The sequence below is a fragment of the Hesperophylax consimilis genome, chromosome 8 (genome assembly GCF_061612785.1).
Source record: "Hesperophylax consimilis isolate HC1 chromosome 8, BYU_Hcon_1.0, whole genome shotgun sequence".
Taxonomy (NCBI): Eukaryota; Metazoa; Arthropoda; class Insecta; order Trichoptera; family Limnephilidae; genus Hesperophylax; species Hesperophylax consimilis.
The window spans coordinates 15104507-15129371 of NC_142843.1; the positions used below are offsets into that span (position 1 = coordinate 15104507).

The following is a 24865-nucleotide window of genomic DNA, read 5'->3' on the forward strand; positions in this document are numbered from 1 at the left end:
TATATTCAAATCTAAAAGATAACCACAGAAGAAATAAAACGTACACCTACGAAACCAAAGATTCCGGACATAATTTTAGATAAAATATATAAAATTTTGTGATTGTTTTTAAATTATAAGTAAAGTTTACAGATCATTTGTCAAAAAAAGTGTTATCTTTTGGCTATCAGTAAGTTTTGTTAAATTTTTAGAGGAAAAAACCTAAGGTTAGTCATTTTTAAAACTTTTAAATACTGCCCTAAAAAATTTTATTTTTGTTTTGTTTCTTTTTTTTCATCACCTTACGAAAACAGTTTTTAGTTTTCGGATGCGTTCAGAAATATTCCATTTATTTCGATTTTATCGCAAATCGTACATCCAATGCTCCGAACTTCTGTAAGCGTCTTTAAGAAATAAAACAGTCAATATGCCAGAGGCCTGAAAGGTTAAATAACTACAATGCATTTTTATTAGAATTGAAGCTAAGCCGTTGTCGACATTTAAAAAAAAATTAAAAAACATTCCCAAGTTACGAATAACCTGACGATATTTTAAAATCTCCTACTACCATCACAGTAAGCGCAAAATGTTGCTTGTGTCATGACGGAAGACTTAACCAGCCGAGAAACTGAACATACGCCTGGGCGAGACCCAGACACGATGTCAACTCAGTCACTGACCGATTTTGTAAGAAAAAACTATTACGAGCTACCAAACAGATATTCGCAGAAAAACATTCCACATTAATTCTTGGGTGACCGGATAAATCATCACAATGATAATTCATCACATTTTTAAAAAGTTATATAAAGTCATGGAAAGTGATGAAATAAAAACTTTATTAATTGGGTAGGTTAGGTTAGGTTAGGTTAAAAAAAAATTTCATCGTTTTTAATGACTTTATATCACAAATGAAAGAATATCTTTGTTTTAAACCACTTTATTAAATTTATATACGTCGACCGGTTTCGGTTGAACTCAACCTTCATCAGGACAGTACAAATATAAACTATTTTATATTTGTACTGTAAACTATTTTATATTTGTACTATGTTTATATTTGTACTGTCCTGATGAAGGTTGAGTTCAACCGAAACCGGTCGACGTATATAAATTTGATAAAGTGGTTTAAAACAAAGATATTCTTTCATTTTTGTAATAATGTCAAGCCACAAAGTGTTTGCTTCCTTCGATGACTTTATATCACTTTTTAAAAGCTTGTTGAATTGTCACTGTGTTGAGTTATCATGGAACCTAATTCTTGATAGTTAATAAATCAGTGTTACGTTAGTAAACATTTTGTTTCGTGTAGGGAGTGTTACGTTATAATTAAAACCAAACTATGACGAAACAAAAATGAAACATAATGAATATATATCTAGCATTTTTTGCATTCCGTAGTATGTTTTCAGCATTTTAAGCCTCCATTATTTCGCGAATGGTCCGGGAATGAGTATTTATGTACAACGCAGATAGCTAAAGTAGCCAGATGGTAGCCAGTAGCTAGTAGCCACTCTGGAGTGCGACGTACAATCGCACAATGCAGAGGAATCTTCTAATGGAGCCGGTAAAAGCGGTCTTAACGGTCGGCCCGCCCCTAAACTCTGTTCCTACCCCAGCAACCCTAGGCGCTCTGTTCTCGTGGGGAAGCAACCGGCTAGCGCCTGCATGTTGTTTAAGCCGGGCTTAACTGGTTTGCTACATATCCGACAGCAGTGTGGTTTATTCACTGCTTCGAAGCGTCCGCTAATTAAAACGTTCACACCGAATGTACAGATGTACACATTTATCTTTGCAGTCAGATCATCGCTATTGTACATTTTAGGTACATATGTTTTTTTTTATTTATTTTAAGGAAAATAAATAGTCTTTATATTAATTGAATATACAGCGGGATAATTCAAAGCAAAGTATTCGGTGAATGTAACCCAGGTAATGCATTATTTATTTATTAATTTTCGGGAAATCGACAGTTTACATTTAATCGAATAAAATTTGCTAAAATCTGCAATCATCGAAAAAGATATTTAGTTTGGTGATGCTTGTCAACTTACGTAATATCGTCTGGAATCGGATAAGCTTTTTGAGTCCACGTTTTATATGTTTATCTGACAGAAGCAGGACGCCAACTCAATTATTTCAACAGTTTAAAACTTGAAATTAAAATTGAGGAAAATAAAAATAAATTCACACACAAAATTACAAAATGGATTAAAGAACAAAAAAGACAATATTACCAAAATTTCATAGCATAAAATAAAAATAAAACCTACACGTAACACACAAAACCAATATAAAAACACATCACTCACAAACACACAAGATTATTTTCAATGTACTTTTTTTTTTTAATTTTAAATATATTATTATGTATTTTTAATTTTAAATGTATAATTTTTCTCATAAAATGTATTAAATAGTTTATATTTCATATTATAAAATGAAGGCCTCAGCACGGGCAAGCCACCCAGTGAGGCCTACATTACTGGAAAACTTGAATTGTAAAAAATATTGTACCTAATAAAAAATAAATAAAAAAAACAGTTTGTACATAAGTATTGTATAGCGAAATAAAACCAATCAAGGATTTCCTCCTTCTTACTTTACCTCTACTGAGACAGCATAATATGGAATAAGTAAATTAAAACTTGTGAGAAAGAAATATGAATTAAAAAATTTGTACAAAACAAAAGATTATATAAAACGAAAAATTTACAAAACAATACATTTATAGCCATGGAGAGAAGTTGTAGATATATGTGTTTGTAAGTATACAGGATGGATAGAGTGGGAAACAGATGTTGGCGTTGTATCGGGATGGGGGAGAAAAGGGATGAGGGAATGTTGCCGCGCAACTGAAATTAAAAATAATAATAAATTAGCAATTTAAAGATAAAATAAGGTGCAATTAATTTAATCATCATAATTTTGTGCTATTCAAACCTAAAATGTGACACAATGAACTTCTGTAACGGTTATGGATAGGTCATGCATTAGTTAGTCATATTGATGATTATTCGTTTTTGGCTCTAAAACAGTGCATGCCCGAAGAAAGGTAGAAAGAAAACGAAACCCGATAAATTATTGAAAATTAGTTAGTCATATTGTTAGTCATTTGTTTGGGGCTCTAAAATAGTGCAAAGGAAAGAAGAAAGAAAACAAATCCTTATTGAAACGCTTTTTTTAAATAATTTTATACGGATTTATTTTCCTTGTACTATTAGTGTACCTTTCACAAGATTACGGCCTCTAAATGCTGTATTACATGTCGCTACTAATCATGTACTATAAAAATAATATAGTGGTCAATTTCAATCACCTAAACTGCCCTTGGGGACGAATTAGAAGACCTTATTTATATTAATTCGATAGTAGAAATATCGTCTTAGCTCTCAGATTAATGAACGAAACAAAAATTGCACGGTTTTCTAGCACTCTTCTTCATAGTGTTTACCTGATAAATATAATTCACGGTTAATTTTTTTCAATATAAGTACTGCACAAGAGTCCCAACTACTCCTAACCACTCTCAACTGAGTCAGTGAGTCTGTGGTATCCCCAATTTGAGCACACGAAGAAAAATGACTATTGCCAATTTATTAAGAATCTCTTCAAATTTTTGGTAATTCCAGTTGATTGCAGCCTTACGAATTAATTTATGAGTTTACTCATAATCGTTTAGTAAATTACGAATATATTGTCATGATGTCGGAACACGTGTTCATAAAAATCCGATTATTTTTTAAACTTTGTATTGTCGTGATAAATTATTCTAAAATTTAAGTTTTATTAATAAGGCCTGTTAATTGTTAATCGCGAGGGCAAAAATCTAGTCACTCTAGTCAATCCAGTCACCAAACACAGTTAAAAGTATTTCAAGCAATATTTTGATTCTGAATCGTGATCTCTGATCAGGGCTATACTGAAATTATCTACCAGTTTTATGAGTTAAAATGAGTTTTTTTTTCTTATTAAGGCTGTGGCGAATAAAAATTCTAAAATCTGCAATCATCGAAAAAGATATTTAGTTTGGTGATGCTTGTCAACCTACGTAATATCGTCTGGAATCGGATAAGCTTTTTGAGTCCACGTTTTATATGTTTATCTGACAGAAGCAGGACGCCAACGCGCTAGGAACATCAAAATATGATTTTTATTTTCAAATAACACCTGTTACTGACGGCAGGTTGCTGGCAGTATTTGTTGGAATATTGTTTGATGTTGTCCTTCCGGGAAAATAAACAATTATTTATTTTAAAAGTTGATGTACAGAGTGGCCCACAAATTACTTGAACTCTTTAATTAAGAAAAAAGTATTATAAATTATTCGACGTCTTGTCTCATTTTTCATGTAAAATGAATATTTGAATGACCGTACCGTAGAAATCTCGTAGCGAGCTTAAAATTATTGCGCTTAAATTAATCTTATAAATCCATCGTAGGAAAGTTGTGGGAATTTCGCCAATCGACACTTAAATACTAGAGCTCGTAGTTTGGCAGTTTTTTGAGATCGTTAAAAAAATAAGAATTCAATAAAATACTATAAAATGATACTTGTACGGCACAGCCATCATAGACGAGCGGCCAGGGTCTCGACTAGCAATTCAAAGGTCGCGGTGTCAAATCCTGGCGTGCGCAAGTAAATTTCATTTGATGAAATAATGTTATCACACAATTTATTCCCATAAAATAATACGTACTCGTAGTATACTTGCGGTACGTTACGCTATAAGTGGAATATACTCTCATTATCGCCCTGGTGTAAGACCACCATTCATTCTTGCTTGTATGTTGGAATACATTTAACCGTATTTGGTGACCAGGTCTGAATGGCCAGATGCTCCCTCACCTTCCTCTTTCTCATCTTTTTACCCTCCTCACTTTATTCACCCTCACAGCAAGCTTTAAGATTATTGTGGTAACCATAATCTCTCTGGCTGCAGACGGTTGGGAGCAGTTGGGACTCTTGTGCGGTATTCACATGGAATATATTTTTGGAATGGCAGCTGATAAGACCATTTCTATTCAGCTGTAAACCAGAAACGGTGGAATTCACAACTCAATTATTTATTTCACTTACTCGATTATTTCACGTCTTCTCGCGACGTCTCCGACTTTCGTTTCACTGGCGCATTATCTTAAAACTATGTTCTTTCTTGAAATGTTTAAATAAACCTGATGTTAATTAAATAAAAAAAAACGTAGTTAACATTCAAAAACATATATAGATATTAATTTCTAGCCACTCTGTAAGAATGTACATACATGTACTTGTCATTCAGTCTGGAATATTGAATAACAAATCTGTTTGGAATGGTTTTGTTACTACTTGTCGTGACTTCGGATACTTATTTAAAAACAATCCCCACCACGCAAAAAGTTTTTATAAGTAAAATTTCATTCACAAAAGAATATAATATTACGTGGTTCTTGAATATTATTCATGTAATAATAATGGGGTGTATTTTGAGAAAATGAGTTCAATCAAGTTTTGTAAAGTTATTAATTTAAAAAAAATAAACAATTTTGTTTTTTTTTTTATTGAATGAATTAATTGAAATCTTGGCATTAATTCATTCATTTATTTAGTCAGTTAAGCGGAGTTTAACCGACTTCTCAACATCCGATCGAGATGAGACTCGGCAGATACACTTGATGACAATGTATTCTATCAACTACGGTGGCAATTTGGTGCCAATCGAATGATATTACAGCAGTTAAAATTTGAAATAAATGGTTCCACCCGATTGGCATTCGGCGGTTGGTAAATTGGAGGAAGTTCAATACTCAGTGAAAGCAAGTGTTGTTTTTTAAAGATTTATAAGACATTTTAAAACATATGTAATTTAGTAAAATATCTTTCTATATTGACGAAAAATAAAGAAAATATTTCACATAAAATCCGTTAAAAAGAAAAAATCAACCGCAACTCGCACCGCTAGTAGGCGTTAGTATAGCAGGTTGCCATCATGATGTATGGAAAATGTTGAGAAGTTGGAGGTGTTATCACAATTCTACAGTATTGGGTGTCTCATCAACCTTTTTACTTCCAGACGATAATCTTCCTTCGTCTCCGCAACAAGATGGGCTACGAAGTGTCCGGCTACATAGACTTCCAGCAGCGGCTGATGAGCGAGGATTGGGCACCCTTCTTCAGGGGAGAGGTCAAGCTGAGACCTCAACTTAATGACCTCAGCTACTATCACTGGAAGAGCGGTACGACCACCAGCACGGTCACCAGAAACTTTACGGTAACCTTATCATGTCCTTGGAACAACCAGTTGCCACCGGAAACAGTAATGTCACGGTAATGAGCTCTAGAGAGTACTACCTTAGAGTTTATTATCGCATAACTTTGCAGATTCAGATTTATTTATTTTTTTATATACTATGTATAAGTAAGGTATACGCATATTTTTTACTGTGCCCGTCTCTAAGGATATCCTGTGGCGAGACTGGTTAGTTTACAAATATTTTACTGGTATATTTTTCGATAGACATTATTTTAATGTTATTAAGTTGGATGCAAGCAGTTGTCATTGGTAACAAAATTAGGATTAGAGAGCTTTTAATTTGGACTTGAGTGAGTTGACTAATTACTGGTGACTGGATAAATCATCACAATGATAATTCATCACATCTTTAAAAAGTTATATAAAGTCATGGAAAGTGATGAAACAAAAACTTTATTAACTGGGTTAAGTAGGTTAGGTTAGGTTAAAAAAATATATTTCATCGTTTCTAATGACTTTATATCACTTTTAAAAAGTGTGTTGAATTGTCACTGTGTTGAGTTATCATGGAACCCTAATTACTGCATGAACTTTTTTGATGAACAATTTTTTGGTGAAGATTTAAAATTCGTTTAGATTTTTTTATTGTCTTCTTTTTACATGTGGGTTATTATATGTATTTGAAATTTATTTATCGAAATGTTGTATTTATTTTACTTATTTGTAAGAGTTCGTTGGTTTTATGCCGCGTGTTTCGTCTGTTTGTTTTTTTTAATATTTACTTGTTTTCTTAAAAGAATGATAAGAATTCCTCCTAATTCCATCATTAATAGCGGAAAATTTTGTGTTAGCATTGATGGAGGACTTTATGTAGCAGAGTATTCAATCTCCGATGGGAATCCGACGCATTTGTTCACTCAGCTACTAACCGGTAATTAACTGTTCGTAAAAATATATTGATTGTTTTTTAAATGCTAACAATGCGTTAAACTGAGGAAGTCAAATGACTGTAATTTATTTTTTTAGAAAGAGATTCATTCCTGGATTACAAATAAAACCCGAGAGTGTTTGAAAATCTTCTACTACCATTATTATAAGCGGAAGTTTTTAAATGAAAACGATATTATGACTAGCCCGTAGGGTATAAAATTGGTTCCGCAAGTATCAGGAATCAACGTTACTAGAAGCTTGCAAAGAATTTTCATAGTTGTGAAATTGAACGTTGGAATAACGGGATAAAACAGAACAGTGATAAAATCGAACATAATAAAATATTAAGTTAGGTGGGTTCGGTTAGGTTAGGTTAGGTAATGTTAGGTTAGGTTAAGTTAGGTTAGGTTAGGTTTCATAGTTGTGAAATTGAATGTTGGAGTAACGGGATAAAACAGAACAGTAATAAAATCGAACATGATAAAATATTATGTTAGGTAGGTTGGGTTAGGTTAAGTCAGGTAAAGTTAGGTTAGGCTAGGCTAGTTAAGGTTATTTTTATTATTTTTCTTCAATGTACTGTTTTGTCATGGAGCCGTTTAATTTATTAATATCTGTCTAATAATATATACCTTACTATCCTAGTTAAAACTCCAAGCGGGTTAAATGTCTAGAAAGTTTAAATGATAAATATTTTATACACAAAGATTTTTTCCAACCAGCCCCTGTTCGGGTTGAAGACAACCGGCACGGGTAGAGAGACGGGTAGAAAGCCATGCGCCCTATTAATTCTTTACTTCAATAAATTTCACATTCAACACTTCGTTAACATAAATTCCCGATTTCTACTCGTTTAAATAATTCCAACTAATAGATATATATCTATTTAGGTACTTGCTAAGTTAAAACATATTACATTAGTATAAAACGTGCATACTTATCGACTTTTGAGTTAAATGAACTGCTCACAATGCAAAGTGGTTGTTTTCAATTCACTTCACTTTTTAGAATTAGGACGAGTTTCAAACTTTGATGACTTGAAACTTTAGCTTAACCTAGTGTCGATAGTTTGAAATCATTGTGTTCTGATTTTTGGTGTAGAACACACAGTGGCGTTACTGGCTACTGTGTTTCCCAGTAACGTAACAGATATTGTCAGCCCCACGAGCTTGCATAGATTTGTGATAAATATAAAGCGTTCGCAACAATCGTAAAACTTTAATTACTTTTTCAAATGTACCACTCCTGGGTTTGAATATATAGAGAGTAAAATTCTCATTCGGAACCTACTTATTATACTATACACCAATGAAAAACTCTGAAAGTCTATGGAATATTTCAGAGTTTTTCATTGGTGGATATAGTTAGGCAACAATATGACGTCACAATATTAACGGTTCCAATTTTCAATCGGAGTTATACCCCCCGGGGTTAACTATATCACTAAACCACCACATATTATTTGATTTAAAAAAAAAACAGAATGAATTTAAAAATAGAACACATAAATAAGAATGTTTGAATCCCGCAGCGCTTTTCAAACTTGGTTAATAATATCTCCCATATATTTTCATGAGATAAGCAGCGCACCCACACAAAGTATTTTGGCGCGTTCGCTGAATCGAGTTCCTTGTTTGAATTCCTTAACATGCGCCGCACTTCATATCGGAGACGTTACGTATTATTTATATTATGTTGCGTTGTGTTCTACAACTATTGTTGGGGGCTATCTGCTAGTAGTGCTATATCCCGTTGCATCAAATCAATGGCAAAGCATGTTGCAGTTGCAGAGCCGGGGCAACATGAACTAGATATATTGTGCATTAGGCCCAAAGAAAAATAATATCTTTACAAGGAAATTTGAAAAAGAATTGAAGTTTTTTATGTGTTAGATGATTTTATATCCACAGACATGTTATTAGGCTTGAAAAAAGTGGAGGAAGGTGAGGAGAAAGACAATGGTAAGGTGAAGGTTGTAAAGTACCTACCCCATCAATATACTCGTACATATCTGGCTACTGACTATTAAAAACTAGTCAAAACAAAGTTAAACGTCATCGTAAAAGATTGCTTAATCCTTCCATGATTATCATTCTTCTCACGAGTCTTGCATGAAACTGGCTATTCAAAACCAGTCAAAACAAATTTGAAGTCATCGAAAAATAATGTTTAATCTTTCATAATTATCATTATTCTCATACATTTTGCATGAAACTGGCTATTCAAAAATAGTCAAAACAAATTTGAAGTCATCGAAAAAAAAAGTTTAATCCTTCCATAATTATCATCCTTCTCACACGCCTTGCATAAAAATGAAAAAGAAAGAAAATACAAGAATTTCGAATGTTTTCTTATCAAACCAATATAAATTGAAGAATGGACGTCATTTTTGAATCGTACTTTTTTACTGCAACGAATACAGAGTTCGATTTTTAAATTGTCACTTTTCGGCAAAGGTAATAATTGTTGGAACGAATCAAGCTGTATTGAAAAGCACACGATAGCTTATGGCGAAAGTTTAATCTGTGAAATACATGTATCTATGAGGACAGTAATTAACAAACAATTTAAAAATAATTACTATGGAATTTGATGCAAATATTTCTCACAGCAACAAATAAATAGCTCCACATATAAATTTTAAAAGGAAAACGTAAAATATTGTATTATATAAAAACACTAGAACGGCACATCAATTAGGTATTTGAAAATTTCATTAAATCATTTTCATAGAATAAAGAAGACCATAAGAAATGCCTTGTGGACGTGTTTCGTGAACCAATTTTTTAATTTGAATACTGCACAAGAGTCCCAACTGCTACCAACCGTCTGGAGCCAGTGAGACTATGGCATTCCCAATTGGAGTATGTTGTGAGATAGTGAGGAAGGGAAGGAGATAGGGAAGAGGAAGGTAGGGAAGTACCTGGCTATTCAGGTCCGGTCATATAACACGGCTAAAGCCATTTCAAGCAACGCTTTAATTCTGAATGGTGGTCTTACACCAGGGCGATACTGAGAGTATCTTCTACTCTGGAACGTGCCACAAGCATACTATATATTATTTTAAATGAATAAATTGTGAAATAATACCAATTAATCAAATAAAATATACTGGCACACGCCGGGTTTGAACCCCCGACCTTTGGCTTGCTGGTCGAGAGCCTTACTCCTCGACCACTAATTGTAATCGAGGTTTTAATTTCCAATACACTTCTGTGTTTACGGAATTCAAATGAGATGGCGATCTGCGATGTTAGGCGAGAGTAAGTGAGAGAAAGCGCTGAGCTATTCATGCACCTAAAAAAACCCTGGACGGAGCAATACGAGAACAATTTGAAGCCGCGGGGTGTGGGGAAAAATGTATGAAAAATACCAAAACCTACTTAAATTTTGTAATGACATATCCCATTCCTTGTCTCATGAAATACGCCAAAAAATCATAAGCCATTATAACTGCGTTAACATCACAAAAATAAAATAATAATAGTTAATAATAATTAGTCCAATTTTGATACAAATCAGTTTAAAAGTTAGTCATACAAGATGGCTGCCAGGCAATTTCCCCTTACCCTAGATTTGGCTTCAATGCCATTCATACAAAATCGCACTAATGCTCTGTCCATGGCTTTTTAGGTGCATGGAACTATTGGGCTAAAAGGAACGTGTGTTTCCTTTTAAATTTGTTTGGAAGACACTTCTAGTTTTTTTTCTTTTTTCTATGGTTTTATTTATCCCATTATTTGAATTTTTGAAAGTTCCTATCCGGGCCTGGATACTGCAACAGCAATGAACCGCGAGAGTAGCTCGAGGGAATTCCCACATTTTACGATCAAGTTTCGTGGGATAATTCGGGATTTGCCCCCTCTGCAAGTTCGGGACAAAAGTAACACTGGGGCAAGATTATTTCTCACGAAAATGCGAAGCGAGCAAAGTAACCCCGGACGGAGCGAGTGCATTACCAAACGTCGCACGGTATTTGAAGAATTTTTAAAAAGAAACCAAATATTAAACTTTTTGGGTACTGTTTTGTTCGAGGAAATTTGGTGATTTCAGCGTTAGCGAGATTTTGACATGAGTCGAGGATGATTTTGGAAAAAGAATTTATGAGAAACATAGAAATATTCATTTTTATTGTTTTGATTTACCGACTGACTGTGACGATATTAGCTATCTAAATAGATATGTAATACTCCTGATTATTTGCAAGTTCCAATGCTAGTTTAATTACAAATAATTTTTTAACGTTTTTGCAATCCTAAAAGTTTTATAGATAAGACTAAGGCTCATTTGATTCACAGAAATTCATGTGCGACAAAGTCGAAAAATAGCCATTCAACGCCATTTTATTTTTTTCCCGCTAAACGCCGATTTTAGATGCGTACTATAAATTGTAATAAGCTGACAGGCTTAACATGATATTTGTCTTCTTCTGCTGATCACAATTTATTCAAAAGCTGGAACCTTTTAAGTGTCAAAAAAATTGCGCTGAACGGCCTTTTGATGACAATGTCACATTTGTATTTCTGCGAAACAACTAGGTCCATGTTTACTATTTAGTAAAAATAATAAAATCGTTTTCATCGTTTCGCAAAGCTTAAATTCACTCTTTATCAGCAACTATGCTAGATAAAGACACTCCTCAATGTTGAATCATTAATAATCCATTAAACATATCGTTTTCCACCATGATTAACATGTCACAGTCAACCTTCATGTTTTTCTCCTACTCACCTATCAATAAATCTGTTATTTGCTTTTATTTTCTACCTTCCATAACTAATTTATGTTATTAAAACCTAATGTGGGGTGAATAGGAATGGGTTTCAATTTTTGAATGAAATAATTCCAAAAAAATATTTTAAGCAGATTAGATTTATTCCCGAAATACTGGGAAGACCCAAAATATATCGAGCACGCCTAACTACATAGGCATTTTAAATCTACAAAAAACAGTAATAAGGAACGATGGGTCTAAGCTTGATTGTTTTTGAAATCCAGTTCTTGACGGTTACACCAAAACTAAACACCGAAAACCACATTCATTTCACTAAATATTATACTGAAATACCGGCTCTAAGAGGATTAACATTACACTTCACCACAAATTACACATCTTCCCTGGCGATAACACTGTAACGCTATGTAAGGAAGCGCAACACGGCATAGTAACCCAAAAATGTTTAATATTGTGAATTTCTGAGAAAATTATACAATTGAGCTGTGTCAAATTTGGCTAGCATTGGGGGAGAGCTTAAGAAAATAAGAACAAGAATTCTTAACAAAATTGGAGAAATAATTCAACAAACTTTTTCCAGATGATTGTTTCTATTCACCCCATATTACCAGAACGGCACTACAAACTACTGGTTTTGAAACTCCAATAATGTTTGGTGTATGAATTTTTAATATTTTTTATTCCTCGTAATGCTAATTGCTCCATTATTTTGAAAAACAATACCAAAACTTATTACGGTTTACAAACGCTTTTCCGTTTTCCAATTGCTCATTAGAGTCATTAGTCCGATGAAAGTTTGAGTGTCCTTCAGTGATTAATGTTGTTCCGTAATAATGACCCGAAAAAAACGAAGCGTTGCTGTTAATGTTATTCAGTGTAAATAAAAAACTGCCTTAAATAATATAATATGCGGAAATGATACGAAACTGATGTTTTGTTCAATAGGAATAATGGTGCGGATGTTTTTATTTCAAGTTAATATATATATTATATCCGGTGATTTGAAATCAAAACAAACATACTTACAAACGTTCTTAGCAAGGCCTAAGTCTATTTACGTCATATGTAATGAAGTTTAACGGTGTTTTTATAATATTGTAAAGAAAACAGGACGAAAACTATTACATAGCCAATAATCATAAGCAATAATTAGTCATCCGAAATACAAATACAAATTGAAAATATCTCCCGAGTAAAAATAAATGCCGCCAACGGGAATTGAACCCGTGCCTTCTGATGTCCGGTCAGGTGCTCTGTATCCACTGAGCTATGTCGGCTTATTTCCAACCCGCCAAATGATTCAATATGTACTAGTACCTCAATCAACAATTACTAATTATTATATTTTTTCACCTGTAAACAACCAACATTATTTTTGTAGGAAAGGCTTTGTTAGTGCTAAATTTCTCACTAGGGTTCAATTCCCGTTGGCGGCATTTATTTTTACTCGGGAGATATTTTCAATTTGTATTAGTATTTCGGATGACTAATTATTGCTTATAATTATTTGTTATCCTTTATGCTATGCATAAAACTTTGTCTTAAAAACGTTAGTTAATCATTAAAAAATAATAATTTTACATAGCCATTTATATCAACTACCCTTGAGGTGATTTTTCACAAAAACGGCGCTATTAAAATTATCCAATTGTTATTATTTTTATGATTAAGAATGCTGTAGAATTTTGTATTATCCGATATGAACGGAATAATATTAATCTGTAATACTGAAATATTTTTATTAAATGCCAGGTCCGTTGTTTTTTTTTTGTAAAATGTGTTTTTTTTTCTTTGTTGAGTTGTACCCGTTTCATACTGTTAGGGGCATCTTCAGACTAATGCTGCACGGAAAAAACTTGCTGATAAAAATATTGCTAATTTATTAAGAATCTCTTCAAATTATTCGTAAACCTGTTAAAAACTGGATAGCGGGCCGTTAACAAATAAATTGATAGGTTTCCTGATAAACTTTTAGTAAAATACCAATGCATTGTCACGATATCAGAACATGTCTTAATAAAAATCCAAAAATTTTCGCATTTCGTCATTACCGTCAGTACCTTCGCCTCGGGAACCATTTATTGGATAACCAACGCCTCTGACATAAGTCACCCCGAGTGGTTCGCTACGTTTGGTGATTTAGCAGGGGTGCCCGGGTTCATCGGGTGAGGTGTGTTCAGGATGGGAAGGTTATATTAAAACATCACTCCAGGACACACTGATCTGTAGATTCCTAACCTCCCCTCAAACTTCTTTCCTTCCCAGAACTTCCTCTTCTTAAAAAACCCCCTCTAAACAGCGTCCCCAAAGATGGCATAGGTCTTGAGGGAAATTATTTTCCTCAAGGCCTCCTGTGTTGGGTTAATGTAAAAAATATAAATAAACACACATATATAATACCTACAATAGAAACACGATAAAATATACTATTCCACTGCAACACACATAAGCGCAATTACATTGCGAACTCCCCAATACAACGGTTTCACACAATGGGAGACCAATACTTAGGTGATGTCGATATATTTAATATTAACTTTGCGAATTTTGTGGATTACGTAAAAGCCTTATTTCAACACTATTCCTAAATGGAAGTTATATATTTGTAAACCATTCTAATCGCTGTGTTTTTTAATTTATATTCGTGTTATTTTTTATTTTGTTTCTTGCATATATTATTTTTTAATGTAATTTTATTTTGATTATTTCTTTCTTATGTTTCAAAACTGTCATTAAAATTGTACCACCTACGTGTAAAAGCCCTCTGGGCGTTAAATAAATAAATAAATATAGGAGAACATATAGAAAGAACATTTTTATGTAAATTTGGAACAAAACGCCAAACTGTTGGCAAATACTAAAAAAGTAACACTTTTAGTAGTTGGATCCTGCAACACATGAAATTCTCAGAGGTTTGTTTACTAACGTATTTTCCCATGTTCAAATACTGTCAAATCGAGTGTTATCAGTTGACAAGGAGTGGTTGTATTCGGTATACAATTTAATAATCGCTTAGCGCCTAAGCCAAGCCAAGCCAAGCCAAGCCTTATTTCTATGAAACATCGAAAAACTAATCTGACCTAGTTAATTCACATTTGTATAACTAATTCACCGGGAATACCTACCGATGATAAATAATGATTAACATGTCCATCTTTCTCATAAACTTAATAGAATATGTTACATAAAAAAGCACAGCTGAGCTCTCAGTAGCAGGAATATAGTGCATTTGCGTATTTCACAGTTTTTGAAATTTATTTGAATCCATTCCCTAGATACATTTGTGTTCTTTGTCTTCGGTAGCAGTATTAACCACAAATCTTTCAATGTTGTTTTTACTTCCAGGCTTTCACGGACAAAGACCGCGGTCTTCTATTCCAGAACCGCCACGACCGCATGATCATGCAGGTAGACCCCGCGATGCCCCCTGGTCCCAACACGGTGCGACAAAGGGTCTACTCGAACGCTTATCGACAGGCTGAACTCTACGACCACGTGCTACGCAGGAAGACGTAGAACAGCGCTACGAAGTCTACGCCTGTATGTAATTTCAGTGTAATTTTCTATTTAACCAAATTAGTATAACTCTATATTATGAACAAAATTATTTATGTACGGCACAATGTACCTTTAAATACAGAATAAAACATTTTTAACAAAAAAAGATCCATATGGACTATTTAAGATTAAGACTGTTCTTAGCAATGTTATGGTAGTTTCATAGCGTAAAATTATTATTGTTATGTTAATTCATTATTAAAGCTTATTTATAGCTCACCTCAAAGAAAGACACCGTCGAGAGGACAAGGAAAAAACTTTTTTCTTTTGGATTTAATTTCGACTGGCAAAAATATTTTTAATGGAATAATTAACAAGTCTATTGTTATCTTTAGAATTATTTCTGGAATTTTTTTTTATATTGTGTCCCGAAATGGAATGTTGTTTATCATCTGTTATCTATTATATATGATTCATTTCGAATCAAAATCTACAGATTCGCGTGCCAAGCAGATAAATCAAACGTAATTCAGTCTCAAGTCTCGTATGTTTGAGGTCAAGAACGACGGTAATATAGTTTGTTATGATACCGACAGAATCTACAGTTTTGCAGCGTCCTACGTTACTGACTGCACGTTTCGGCGATAGAGAATAAAATGGCGATCCTTTAAATCCCACCGTCAAACATTTGCCGAGCAATCCTTAGGAAACTATCCTTTATGTCCAGCCAGAGAGGAAACTAAACTCTATTGTCGCCGGCTGCAAAGGGATGCTTTATTGAAGGGTATTAAGCTGCTGCCGGTGTATGCAAAAGGACCGCCATAAGGAGGCTTTGCAGGAAATGACCGGCCATGTGAATACTTAATGCATAACACGGATCATCTTTGCTCGTAGTAATACTCCTTTCCTTATGTGGGGAGATTTCCAAGTATTCCTTTTACTACGGTTTATAAGCGAGCCGAAATATAATTTATGGCCAGGTTATATAGTCAGATATGGCATTTATTTATGTACTCTAATTCATTTTTTTATTTGCCATTGTCATATAATTACAAGCAATAATTAGTCGCCCGAAATACTAATACAAATTGAAAATATCTCCCGAGTAAAAATAAATGCCGCCAACGGGAAGATATTTTCAATTTGTATTAGTATTTCGGGCGAATAATTATTGCTTATAAATATTTGTTTTCCTTTATGCTATGCATAAAACCTTGTCTTATAAAAATTAGCTTATTATTAAAAAATAATGCTATTGTCATGCTCAAACTTATTATTTCTCATGTTAAAGAATTGGATAAAAAATATAAAATTTAAAAGCCCTACAAATTACTAATAATAATAATAAATGTCAAAACAATTTATAAACCTAAATGTTTTTAATTTTATTTTGCGAACGAAACATCAAATAACATGTCTTCAGCTGTTTTAGAGAACTTAAACAAAAAATCAAAATGCTTTTAAATATTTTTAATTTGATTTCTTTTTTTAGTCAGTTTACAAACTCTTCCGAATAGTCTATTTACTTTTATCAACTTTAATATTAGTGCTGTGCCTTTTGTTTGTTTTTGTAATCTGTAAACGCAATTTTGACAGTATTTTATATAATGTTTATTTTATAAAATGTTATCGAATACAAATCGTCTAAAATGATAATGATTTTTTTCAATTCTGATAAAACGTTATCGCATTTACCACATTATAAAAGTTGTATTAAATTATTTTTCTGTTGTAGAGTTATTATAACGTGCCCATGTTTCTTTAAAAAAAATCAACGTCGATAAAGGTCTCCTCTACGAACTCTTTCATTGTGGGGCCTTCGGGGAACCAAAGGAAAGTGGACCCTTCCATCATGGGGCCGTCAGAGAACCAAAGAGGAGTGGAGAGGAGAGATGAGGCCCTTTTCCCTCGCGGGGCTTTTAAGGAACCAATGGGTTGTGGAGAGGAGAGATGAGGCCCTTTTCCTTTGTTGGGCTTTTAAGGAACCAATGGGTTGTGGAGAAGAGAGATGAGGCCCTTTTCCCTCGCGGGGCTTTTAAGGAACCAATGGGTTGTGGAGAAGAGAGATGAGGCCCTTTTCCCTCGCGGGGCTTTTAAGGAACCAATGGGTTGTGGAGAGGAAAGATGAGATCTCGGAAGACACATTGTGAAACCAGAAGTCCTGGCCTCATATCCACTGACAACCCTGGTGAACTTTATAAAAGGGACCGGGTTACTGCTATATGAATGAGGTGACATAGTAGACAGCATAATGAGCGTATGACTTAAGTGCTCACGGGAACTATAAGTCAATATAAGGAGAGAGGCTCCTCCGATTACCTCTCACCCCAGAAGATAGGTGGAAACTTGAGTGGCAAACGGCCAACTTGGGAAATGCCCATCTCATACAGGACCCCACCAAGAAACAGCCTGGGTTCTCATTGCCTCGCAAAACCTGATCCGCGATCAACAGGTTAAGGTACTCCCATAGCCGCTGTGCCCACATGATGCACAGATGGGGCCTTAAAGAGTCGGCGATGTGTGAATGTGGTGCGGTGCAGAACACCGAATATGTGGTCAACGAATGCCCGCTCCATTCATTCCCCGGCGGGATTTTTGAGGTTCACGTGGCGACGCCTGAGGCCCTAGAATGGCTCACAGACCTAGATGTCCCCCTCTGACCCCCCACCATACGAAAAAAGAAGTCGATAAATTTCATGAAGTTTGAAAAATATTAATTTTTGAGTTTAATATTACTCAAATCTTTTAAATAAAATAATCTTTGAATATTAACGGCACATCTATCTATTTCTAGGAACACCGCCAAACCAAACACAATAAACGCATAAAAAAATTATATTTTATCATTGAATACAATATTAACGACTCAAATGAAAGATATGAAAAGACAGAAAAAGATTCAGTCCCATCTGTGAACTGGGTCCAGGACCTCCTCCTTGCCGGGGAAGGAAGCAATTTTAAATTTATTATAATTTGAGGTTTAACTCATTAATTATTCCATTATATTTTTTATACTAAACTAATTACGTCAGCTTAAACTAAAACTTCAAGATCAAATAAATTAAATTAAACGAAAAAAACGTTTTTAAATCCCGTCAGAATATTAAGCAAGAGAAAAATTCTAAAACCACCAAGAATAATCAAGCAAACACTTTTCAACTATATACCTGACCTCATTTCAATCGCTTTAATTAATTTCGAGGTGTTTGTGTTTTTGTTAACAATGAAATTGATTGAAAATTATTAATTACTATAGTTTCGGGTGTGATATACGTGTAACATTCTAAAATATATAATTCCAATATTTTGAGTACGCCACGTGCGAAATTTGGGCAGCCGTTCTCACAATAATTTGTGGTTTTATGGTCAGAAAAGTTGGCTTCAATTGATTTGGGCTCGATTCTCAGAATTTTTTAAATTTATGTAAGTACGTGTATATGTATTTTTTTACTTTTGATTTTAAAAACTTTTTTTAATTATGATATCTCTATATTGTCTGCGCTAGTAAAACGTAATTTCCTTTGCGAGTACGTTCTTCCGTAAACTTTTCGAAATTGGAACTGATGTCGGATGTCTTGAAGAAACTTTCAAATTAAAAAGAATGTTTTTAAATACAGACAAGCTATTAAGTGCTCACGTAGTACGTAGGTACCTACCTATAATGTATTTTAACAGAAAATTATTTTGTTCTAAATTTGTAATGTACTATGAATTTCTTTGGCAGGCTATTTTTAAAAGCGGAACAACGCACGTCAATATAAATTCCGTGATTATTCACGTGTAACTAGTTAGGTACTGAAAAATTTAAATTTACGAACCGTAATCAAATGCTTGGAATTGAGTCCATCCACATCAAACACCATTGAGTCGACATTCTTCAGGCGAATCTTATTCGGATTCTTGGGAAGAGCTCCAGATCTCATCACAGTATCTACGCACTTCTCTGGAGGGGGTCTGAACGGACACACCATCCCTGGATTAGCCATGACTTAAGAACTCGTTCAACCGAAACTCAACTAGAATTTTCAACTTAGGCGATCGACTTAGAGGGTCGACCTTTCGCACAGAACTAAACGGTTCTGTTTTGCGGTGTTATATATATAACTATTTTTATTTATTTGTATACACTAATTGTGAGGCATGTCATAATCAAACCATAAACTTAGGTGAGGAATCATTATTATTAACGATATCGCCAGCGGTTGTGCGTAATACAAGGTGTGTGGTAATTCATGCGCGCCGGAAACAAGCGACTTAGAGGTAACTTAGATTAGTAGGTATTATAGTCTCAGTTAGGAGCCAAAAGTTACAAATAGTATATTTTTCGATAAAACCATAGAATCTTATTTATTCTGCTGATAAAAAGTTCAATTTAACATATTTAAAATATATATATTTGTAAGATAGTTATTAAAGAATTCATATTATATAAATAAAGAATTTTGAAATATATCATGTTTTCTTGTTTATCTTTTCTCAATAAATTTAGCTTTATTGCTCGTGGTCATAGGAGGAGTAATATAAACATAATGGAAAATAATGCTTAGTGGGCACAGAATAAAGAATAACACAAGAAGTGCCTTGTGGGCATCTTTCGTGTTGCAAATCTTTGCCTAACCAAGTCTTAAATTTCCACTGTGTTTACGAAATTTAAATGGGATGGAAATTTATAATGTTATGCGAGTGTTAATAAGACAGAGCGTTTGGCTATTGAGCTAAATGAAAGATTTTTTTCCATTCAGATTTGTATAGAAAGCACAAGTGTTATTCTATGTTAGTGGGTGATATGTAAACAATATTATGTTTTTAATTCCTTACCTTATTTGTTTAATTTCCTATTTATTTACGGCATTGAGTAGGTAGTTATTTATTAATGTTTTGTGAATTTTATTTTCATAATAATATCACCATTTCCCACAGAGATAAGCAGATAGGATGGAACGCCATTTAACTCAGTCGTAACAGATAATAATTTCTGCACCCACAATCATATATTATATCGTGTGGACTTTTCTGTTACTGCAACTCTTAAATTGACGCAATTAAAATAGTTGATTTTGTCGTGTCTTACCGGGGCGACCCGATATCCTCTTTCAATCGCATGAATTTCATATATTTCCTGACACTCCTTTCTCTGGACTTTCGCTCTATGTCTCCAAATTGACTAACGTTTTATCTTAATACTTAGAGACGTTCGTAATTCACAAATGCACTTTCAGTTTGATGCATCGTCCTCTTGAAACACGGTTCACATCAAATTTTCACCGAGAACTGCTGGTTCGTCAGCCAATTACTAATGATATAATTTTATGTAAATTTATCATAAATGGCTTTCACCTCCAGTTTCCGGACGCCGTGTAATATGTTGTGTAAATATTAGTACGGAGGTTCGCTTTGTTCATAACGCATATTGTAATTTTTGGTGCGAATCTGACGAAATTCCTTCAGAATTGGATAAAAATGTACATTGGTAGTAAGCATTTCATTATGGTTCACCAAAAAAATACTCAATAAAGAATTTATTAATATATTAGTATGAACGATAAAATGACATATCATAACCAAAACTTTCAATTATCCTTTGTTTTTTTAACTTATTTGTTCTCGTACATAATTTATTTGATCCATCGCAACCATTTGTTTAGCTTTATCGTTCCACATTTTCACAATCTATTTCTTCCGGCCATTTTCACGTCATATATTACTTAATAATCCTGTCACAACTTTCTGCATTCATCTTTTATCTTTTTCGTAACGCTATCATCATTCCCAGATTTCAACGGATCTTCTTAATGGAGATTTAGTCATACGTGACTATGACACATAAGCTTCTAAAAAATCTCATTTCTGCTTCATTTCAACGAGGTTTATACACGGTACCGGAAACGTATGGTACAAGTGGGATACTGAATCTACATCACATTTGGAGTCGATTTTTTAGTATAACTTTTTTGGGCCCCATTAAATCGGGTCCAATCGAAAAAAATCGGTTGTTATTATTAGCCATTATCGGGATCTCCTATTAGCCATTTGATGTATTTTAAAATGTTTCGAAGCATAGACCCTGCTATCAAAGATTTTTTAACCCTTATGTTACCGAAAATAATAGACAAAATATAAAAAAATGCTCTGTTCGAAAAAATAATGTTTTTTTGGATTCACCGGTTTTCAGTTTGTACTAGGAGTTTCCAGACACTGTGTGCAACACATTATAACGCGTTCTTTTGATTTGACTGTTTACATTCGAATGAAAGTTGTAATAAAATGATATCTGCTGTAAAAGTATAAAAAAAGTTAATTTTACCTCTTATGGTATAATAAATTGATATTGTACCAATTGAGAGTGTTATCGTTCAAATATCTTTTTTCACTTTTCACAATATTTTTATTGTATTATTTTAATCTATATATATATACTTCCTTGAAATAGTTAAAGTTGATAAAACAAGACAGCCGTAATTGTCATTATTATTGTATTACCTATTCACTAACAAAATGTCACAAACCAGTGCTCGCCGCCGCAAGGCTTTGATATCAAATGTCAATTTGGTTTCGGGTTTTCACATATTGTGAAATAATTTAACAAGAATTCTTTACTTATTCGTAAGTATACAAAGTGGTTTTTATGACAGTCTAAATATTTTTAATCAGACGGAAACAAATTAGGTTTTTTTTGCATATAACGAAAACTCATCACTGTAAGAAATTCAAAAATACAAGTACCATATGGAAATAAAATGATAATGTCTTGAACTCTGTTTATAAACGTAGATAAAATTTCATGTTAACAACATAATTATTTCCGAATTCTAACTCATGCTAATTAATAATGTGTACTCACGGAGCTATATTTTTGAGGTCTAACCGATGTTAATTAATGATGTGTATTCACGGGGTTATATTTCCGAGGAATAACTCAAGTCGATTAATAATGTGTACTCACTTTGCTATATTTTCGAGGTCTAACTTATCTATTTACTCTATTTTTTTGAACAACTTAATGAGTAAAACCTCAAATTGTAATATTTAATTATTGAAGACAATGTTAGCGATTCCTAAACGAATATTTGAAACAGAAAAATTAGAAAAAGATAGGTCACATCTAGGACTCGAATCCAGAACCCTTGCCTTCCCGGGTTATATTAATAATGTTTGCTCGCGGGGTCTAACTCATGTTAATTAATAATATGTACTCACGGGGTATATTTTCGAGGTCTAACTCAAGTTGATTAATAATGTGTACTCAAGGTGTTACATTTTTGTGGTGTACTGAATGCTTTAACTTTCACGTAGGTACTCAAGGTAAAAATTACGCACGATCCGAAAGGGGGTCGCTAGGGTCCCCCATAAAAATTACGCGCGATCCGAAGGGGGTCGCAAGGGACCCCATAAAATCGCAAAGCAATCGTGTCTCTTAATATTACTTTTACCCTTACCAGTAACACTCAGATAAGGCCTATCCGTTCATTACCTATCTTCGCCCAGCAGTCAATTATTAAGTAATACAAAACGGTAAAAGAGTATAAAGACATAACGAAATCGAGCGTAACTCAAATATATAATTATAGCCCTTTCCAGTATAATGTACCTTTTACGACCGCTCTTGCGTAGTGGAGATCCGGAGCAAGGGTAGAGTAATTTCGTCGGATTTTAATATAAAGATATAATTTAGTACCTTAACACCTCAGAATAATTTGTTCGGTTTTGGTAACAAACATCAATTTGTTCGGTTTTGGTAACAAACATCAATTTGTTAGCTTTTAAGAACAGTTCAAATGATCTGATGGAAATCGTTCTGTCTCCCTTACCGTCATAGTTAGAAATATGGACTAAATGGCGTTAGAAAAGAGAAAAAAACACCATTTATGTAAAAAAAATAGAAGCTAACCACAGAATAATTGTGAATTTTTACCGAATTATTTTTATAATAAATGACAAAAAAGTGTGCTGATATTAATGTTTATAATACATTTTTCAAGTAAAATGCGTGATTTTTTGCCATCAGTAATTTTAGTTGGGGGTTTAGGTGAAAAACCGTAAGGTGAGTCATTTTTACAACTTTGTTTTAATGTTATAAATTTTTAAATATTTACATTTCAAATTATATGTTTATTTCTAGAAATAAAATAAGAAGGCGTATTTTATCACTTTTCTAAAACAGTTTTCAGATACATTCAGAAATATGATTTTGTACCACTTGAGAGTGTTATCGTTCAAATATATTATTTCACCATTCACACAATTTTAATTTTATTCTTAAAACTAAAATATGAAGGCGTATTTTATAACTTTTCGAAAACCGTTTTCAGATACATTCAGAAATATGATATTGTACCACTCGAGAGTGTTATTGTTCTAATATCTTTTTTCACCATTCACCATTCATACTATTTTAATTTTATTCTTAAAAATAAAATATGAAGGCGTATTTTATGACTTTTCTAAAACAGTTTTCAGATTCATTCAGAAATATCCTATTTATTTGGATTTTATTGAGAAGCGAAAATATCCATAAATTCTCCGACTTTCTTAGAGCATGTTTAAGAAATATTTAGGTAAATATGCGCCTGAAGGGTTAATCAATAGTAACCGGGTATTTTTTTAATTGCAGATCGGTTACCAAGTAGTTTTTACGATATCTAAATTGAGTATGTGATGCAAATAACAACTTAGATATCATTTGTGAACACCTTCTGAACGGGAATATTAACATTAAAAACTTTCAACTTAACTGAGTGTTTATTTAATCAATTATCCGAAGCGTGATTAGGCATAAAATAATTGGTGAGACCTTGATTAGAGTGAAATATTTAAAAAAAAAATGGAAAAATTATTTAAGTGTTCAGAAAGTAGGTTAATAATATTATTATTCAGATTTTAAATGATCAAATTTTAGGCACAGCTGGAACGCTCCATTAATAGTGCATTTTTCGTAGCACTCATTAACTAACTGCAATAATTTACTATACCGGTTTTCATAACAGAACTGACCTGCAATGTTATTGAAATTATTTAAATTAGATTTCTTATTTTGGTTGCAACGCTAAGCACTTCACACGCATTGCGAAGTAACAAATAAACCACATCATTTCCTATACCGATACGACCATCCGTCCTTCCGTCCACACGAGCGATGGGGATGGTAATCGATGTGCTTATATCTTAGAAAATTATCAAAATAATCATTTCAAATCCATGCAAGTTATTAGGTTAGTATACTAGTCACGGGGCGGGATCGTATGTGACATCGTTCTAGTATCTCCTGTATTTTTCGAAATAACACGACGAGAGACGCGTGAGAAGGAATAGAACGATCGTCGATGACGTACGTACGAGCTCTGTTTGGGACTAGTATTGATATATCCATAATTTATAGCAGATAATTATATTTAAATATTTATTATTACCAATCACTTTTGCAGGCTTATTAACGTTGGACTAAAGAAGTCAAATTAATTCTTAATTACGTATTATGATTTTTTGTTTGTTA

The 24865-nt window shown here is 33.4% G+C and overlaps 2 protein-coding genes across 4 annotated transcripts in view; one reads left to right on the plus strand and one right to left on the minus strand.

Moving 5' to 3' along the window:
- The window catches only part of LOC149421599 (cilia- and flagella-associated protein 299-like), a 29623-nt gene extending 14230 nt beyond the window's left edge, over positions 1-15393 (plus strand). The window contains exons 3-4 of the mRNA XM_089634683.1: positions 6033-6230; positions 15223-15393. Of these exons, the coding sequence (XP_089490809.1) occupies positions 6033-6230; positions 15223-15393 (369 nt within the window). The remainder of the gene's footprint in view (positions 1-6032; positions 6231-15222) is intronic.
- The window catches only part of Nos (Nitric oxide synthase), a 314945-nt gene that overhangs the window by 164559 nt on the left and 125521 nt on the right, over positions 1-24865 (minus strand). The window contains exon 1 of one of the 3 annotated variants that reach the window (XM_089634920.1): positions 19194-19271. The exons of the other annotated variants lie outside the window; for them this stretch is intronic. Within the exon in view, the coding sequence (XP_089491046.1) occupies positions 19194-19238 (45 nt within the window). The 5' untranslated portion in view covers positions 19239-19271. Of the gene's footprint in view, positions 1-19193; positions 19272-24865 lie in introns of those variants that run through there. 3 annotated transcript variants of the gene reach the window in all.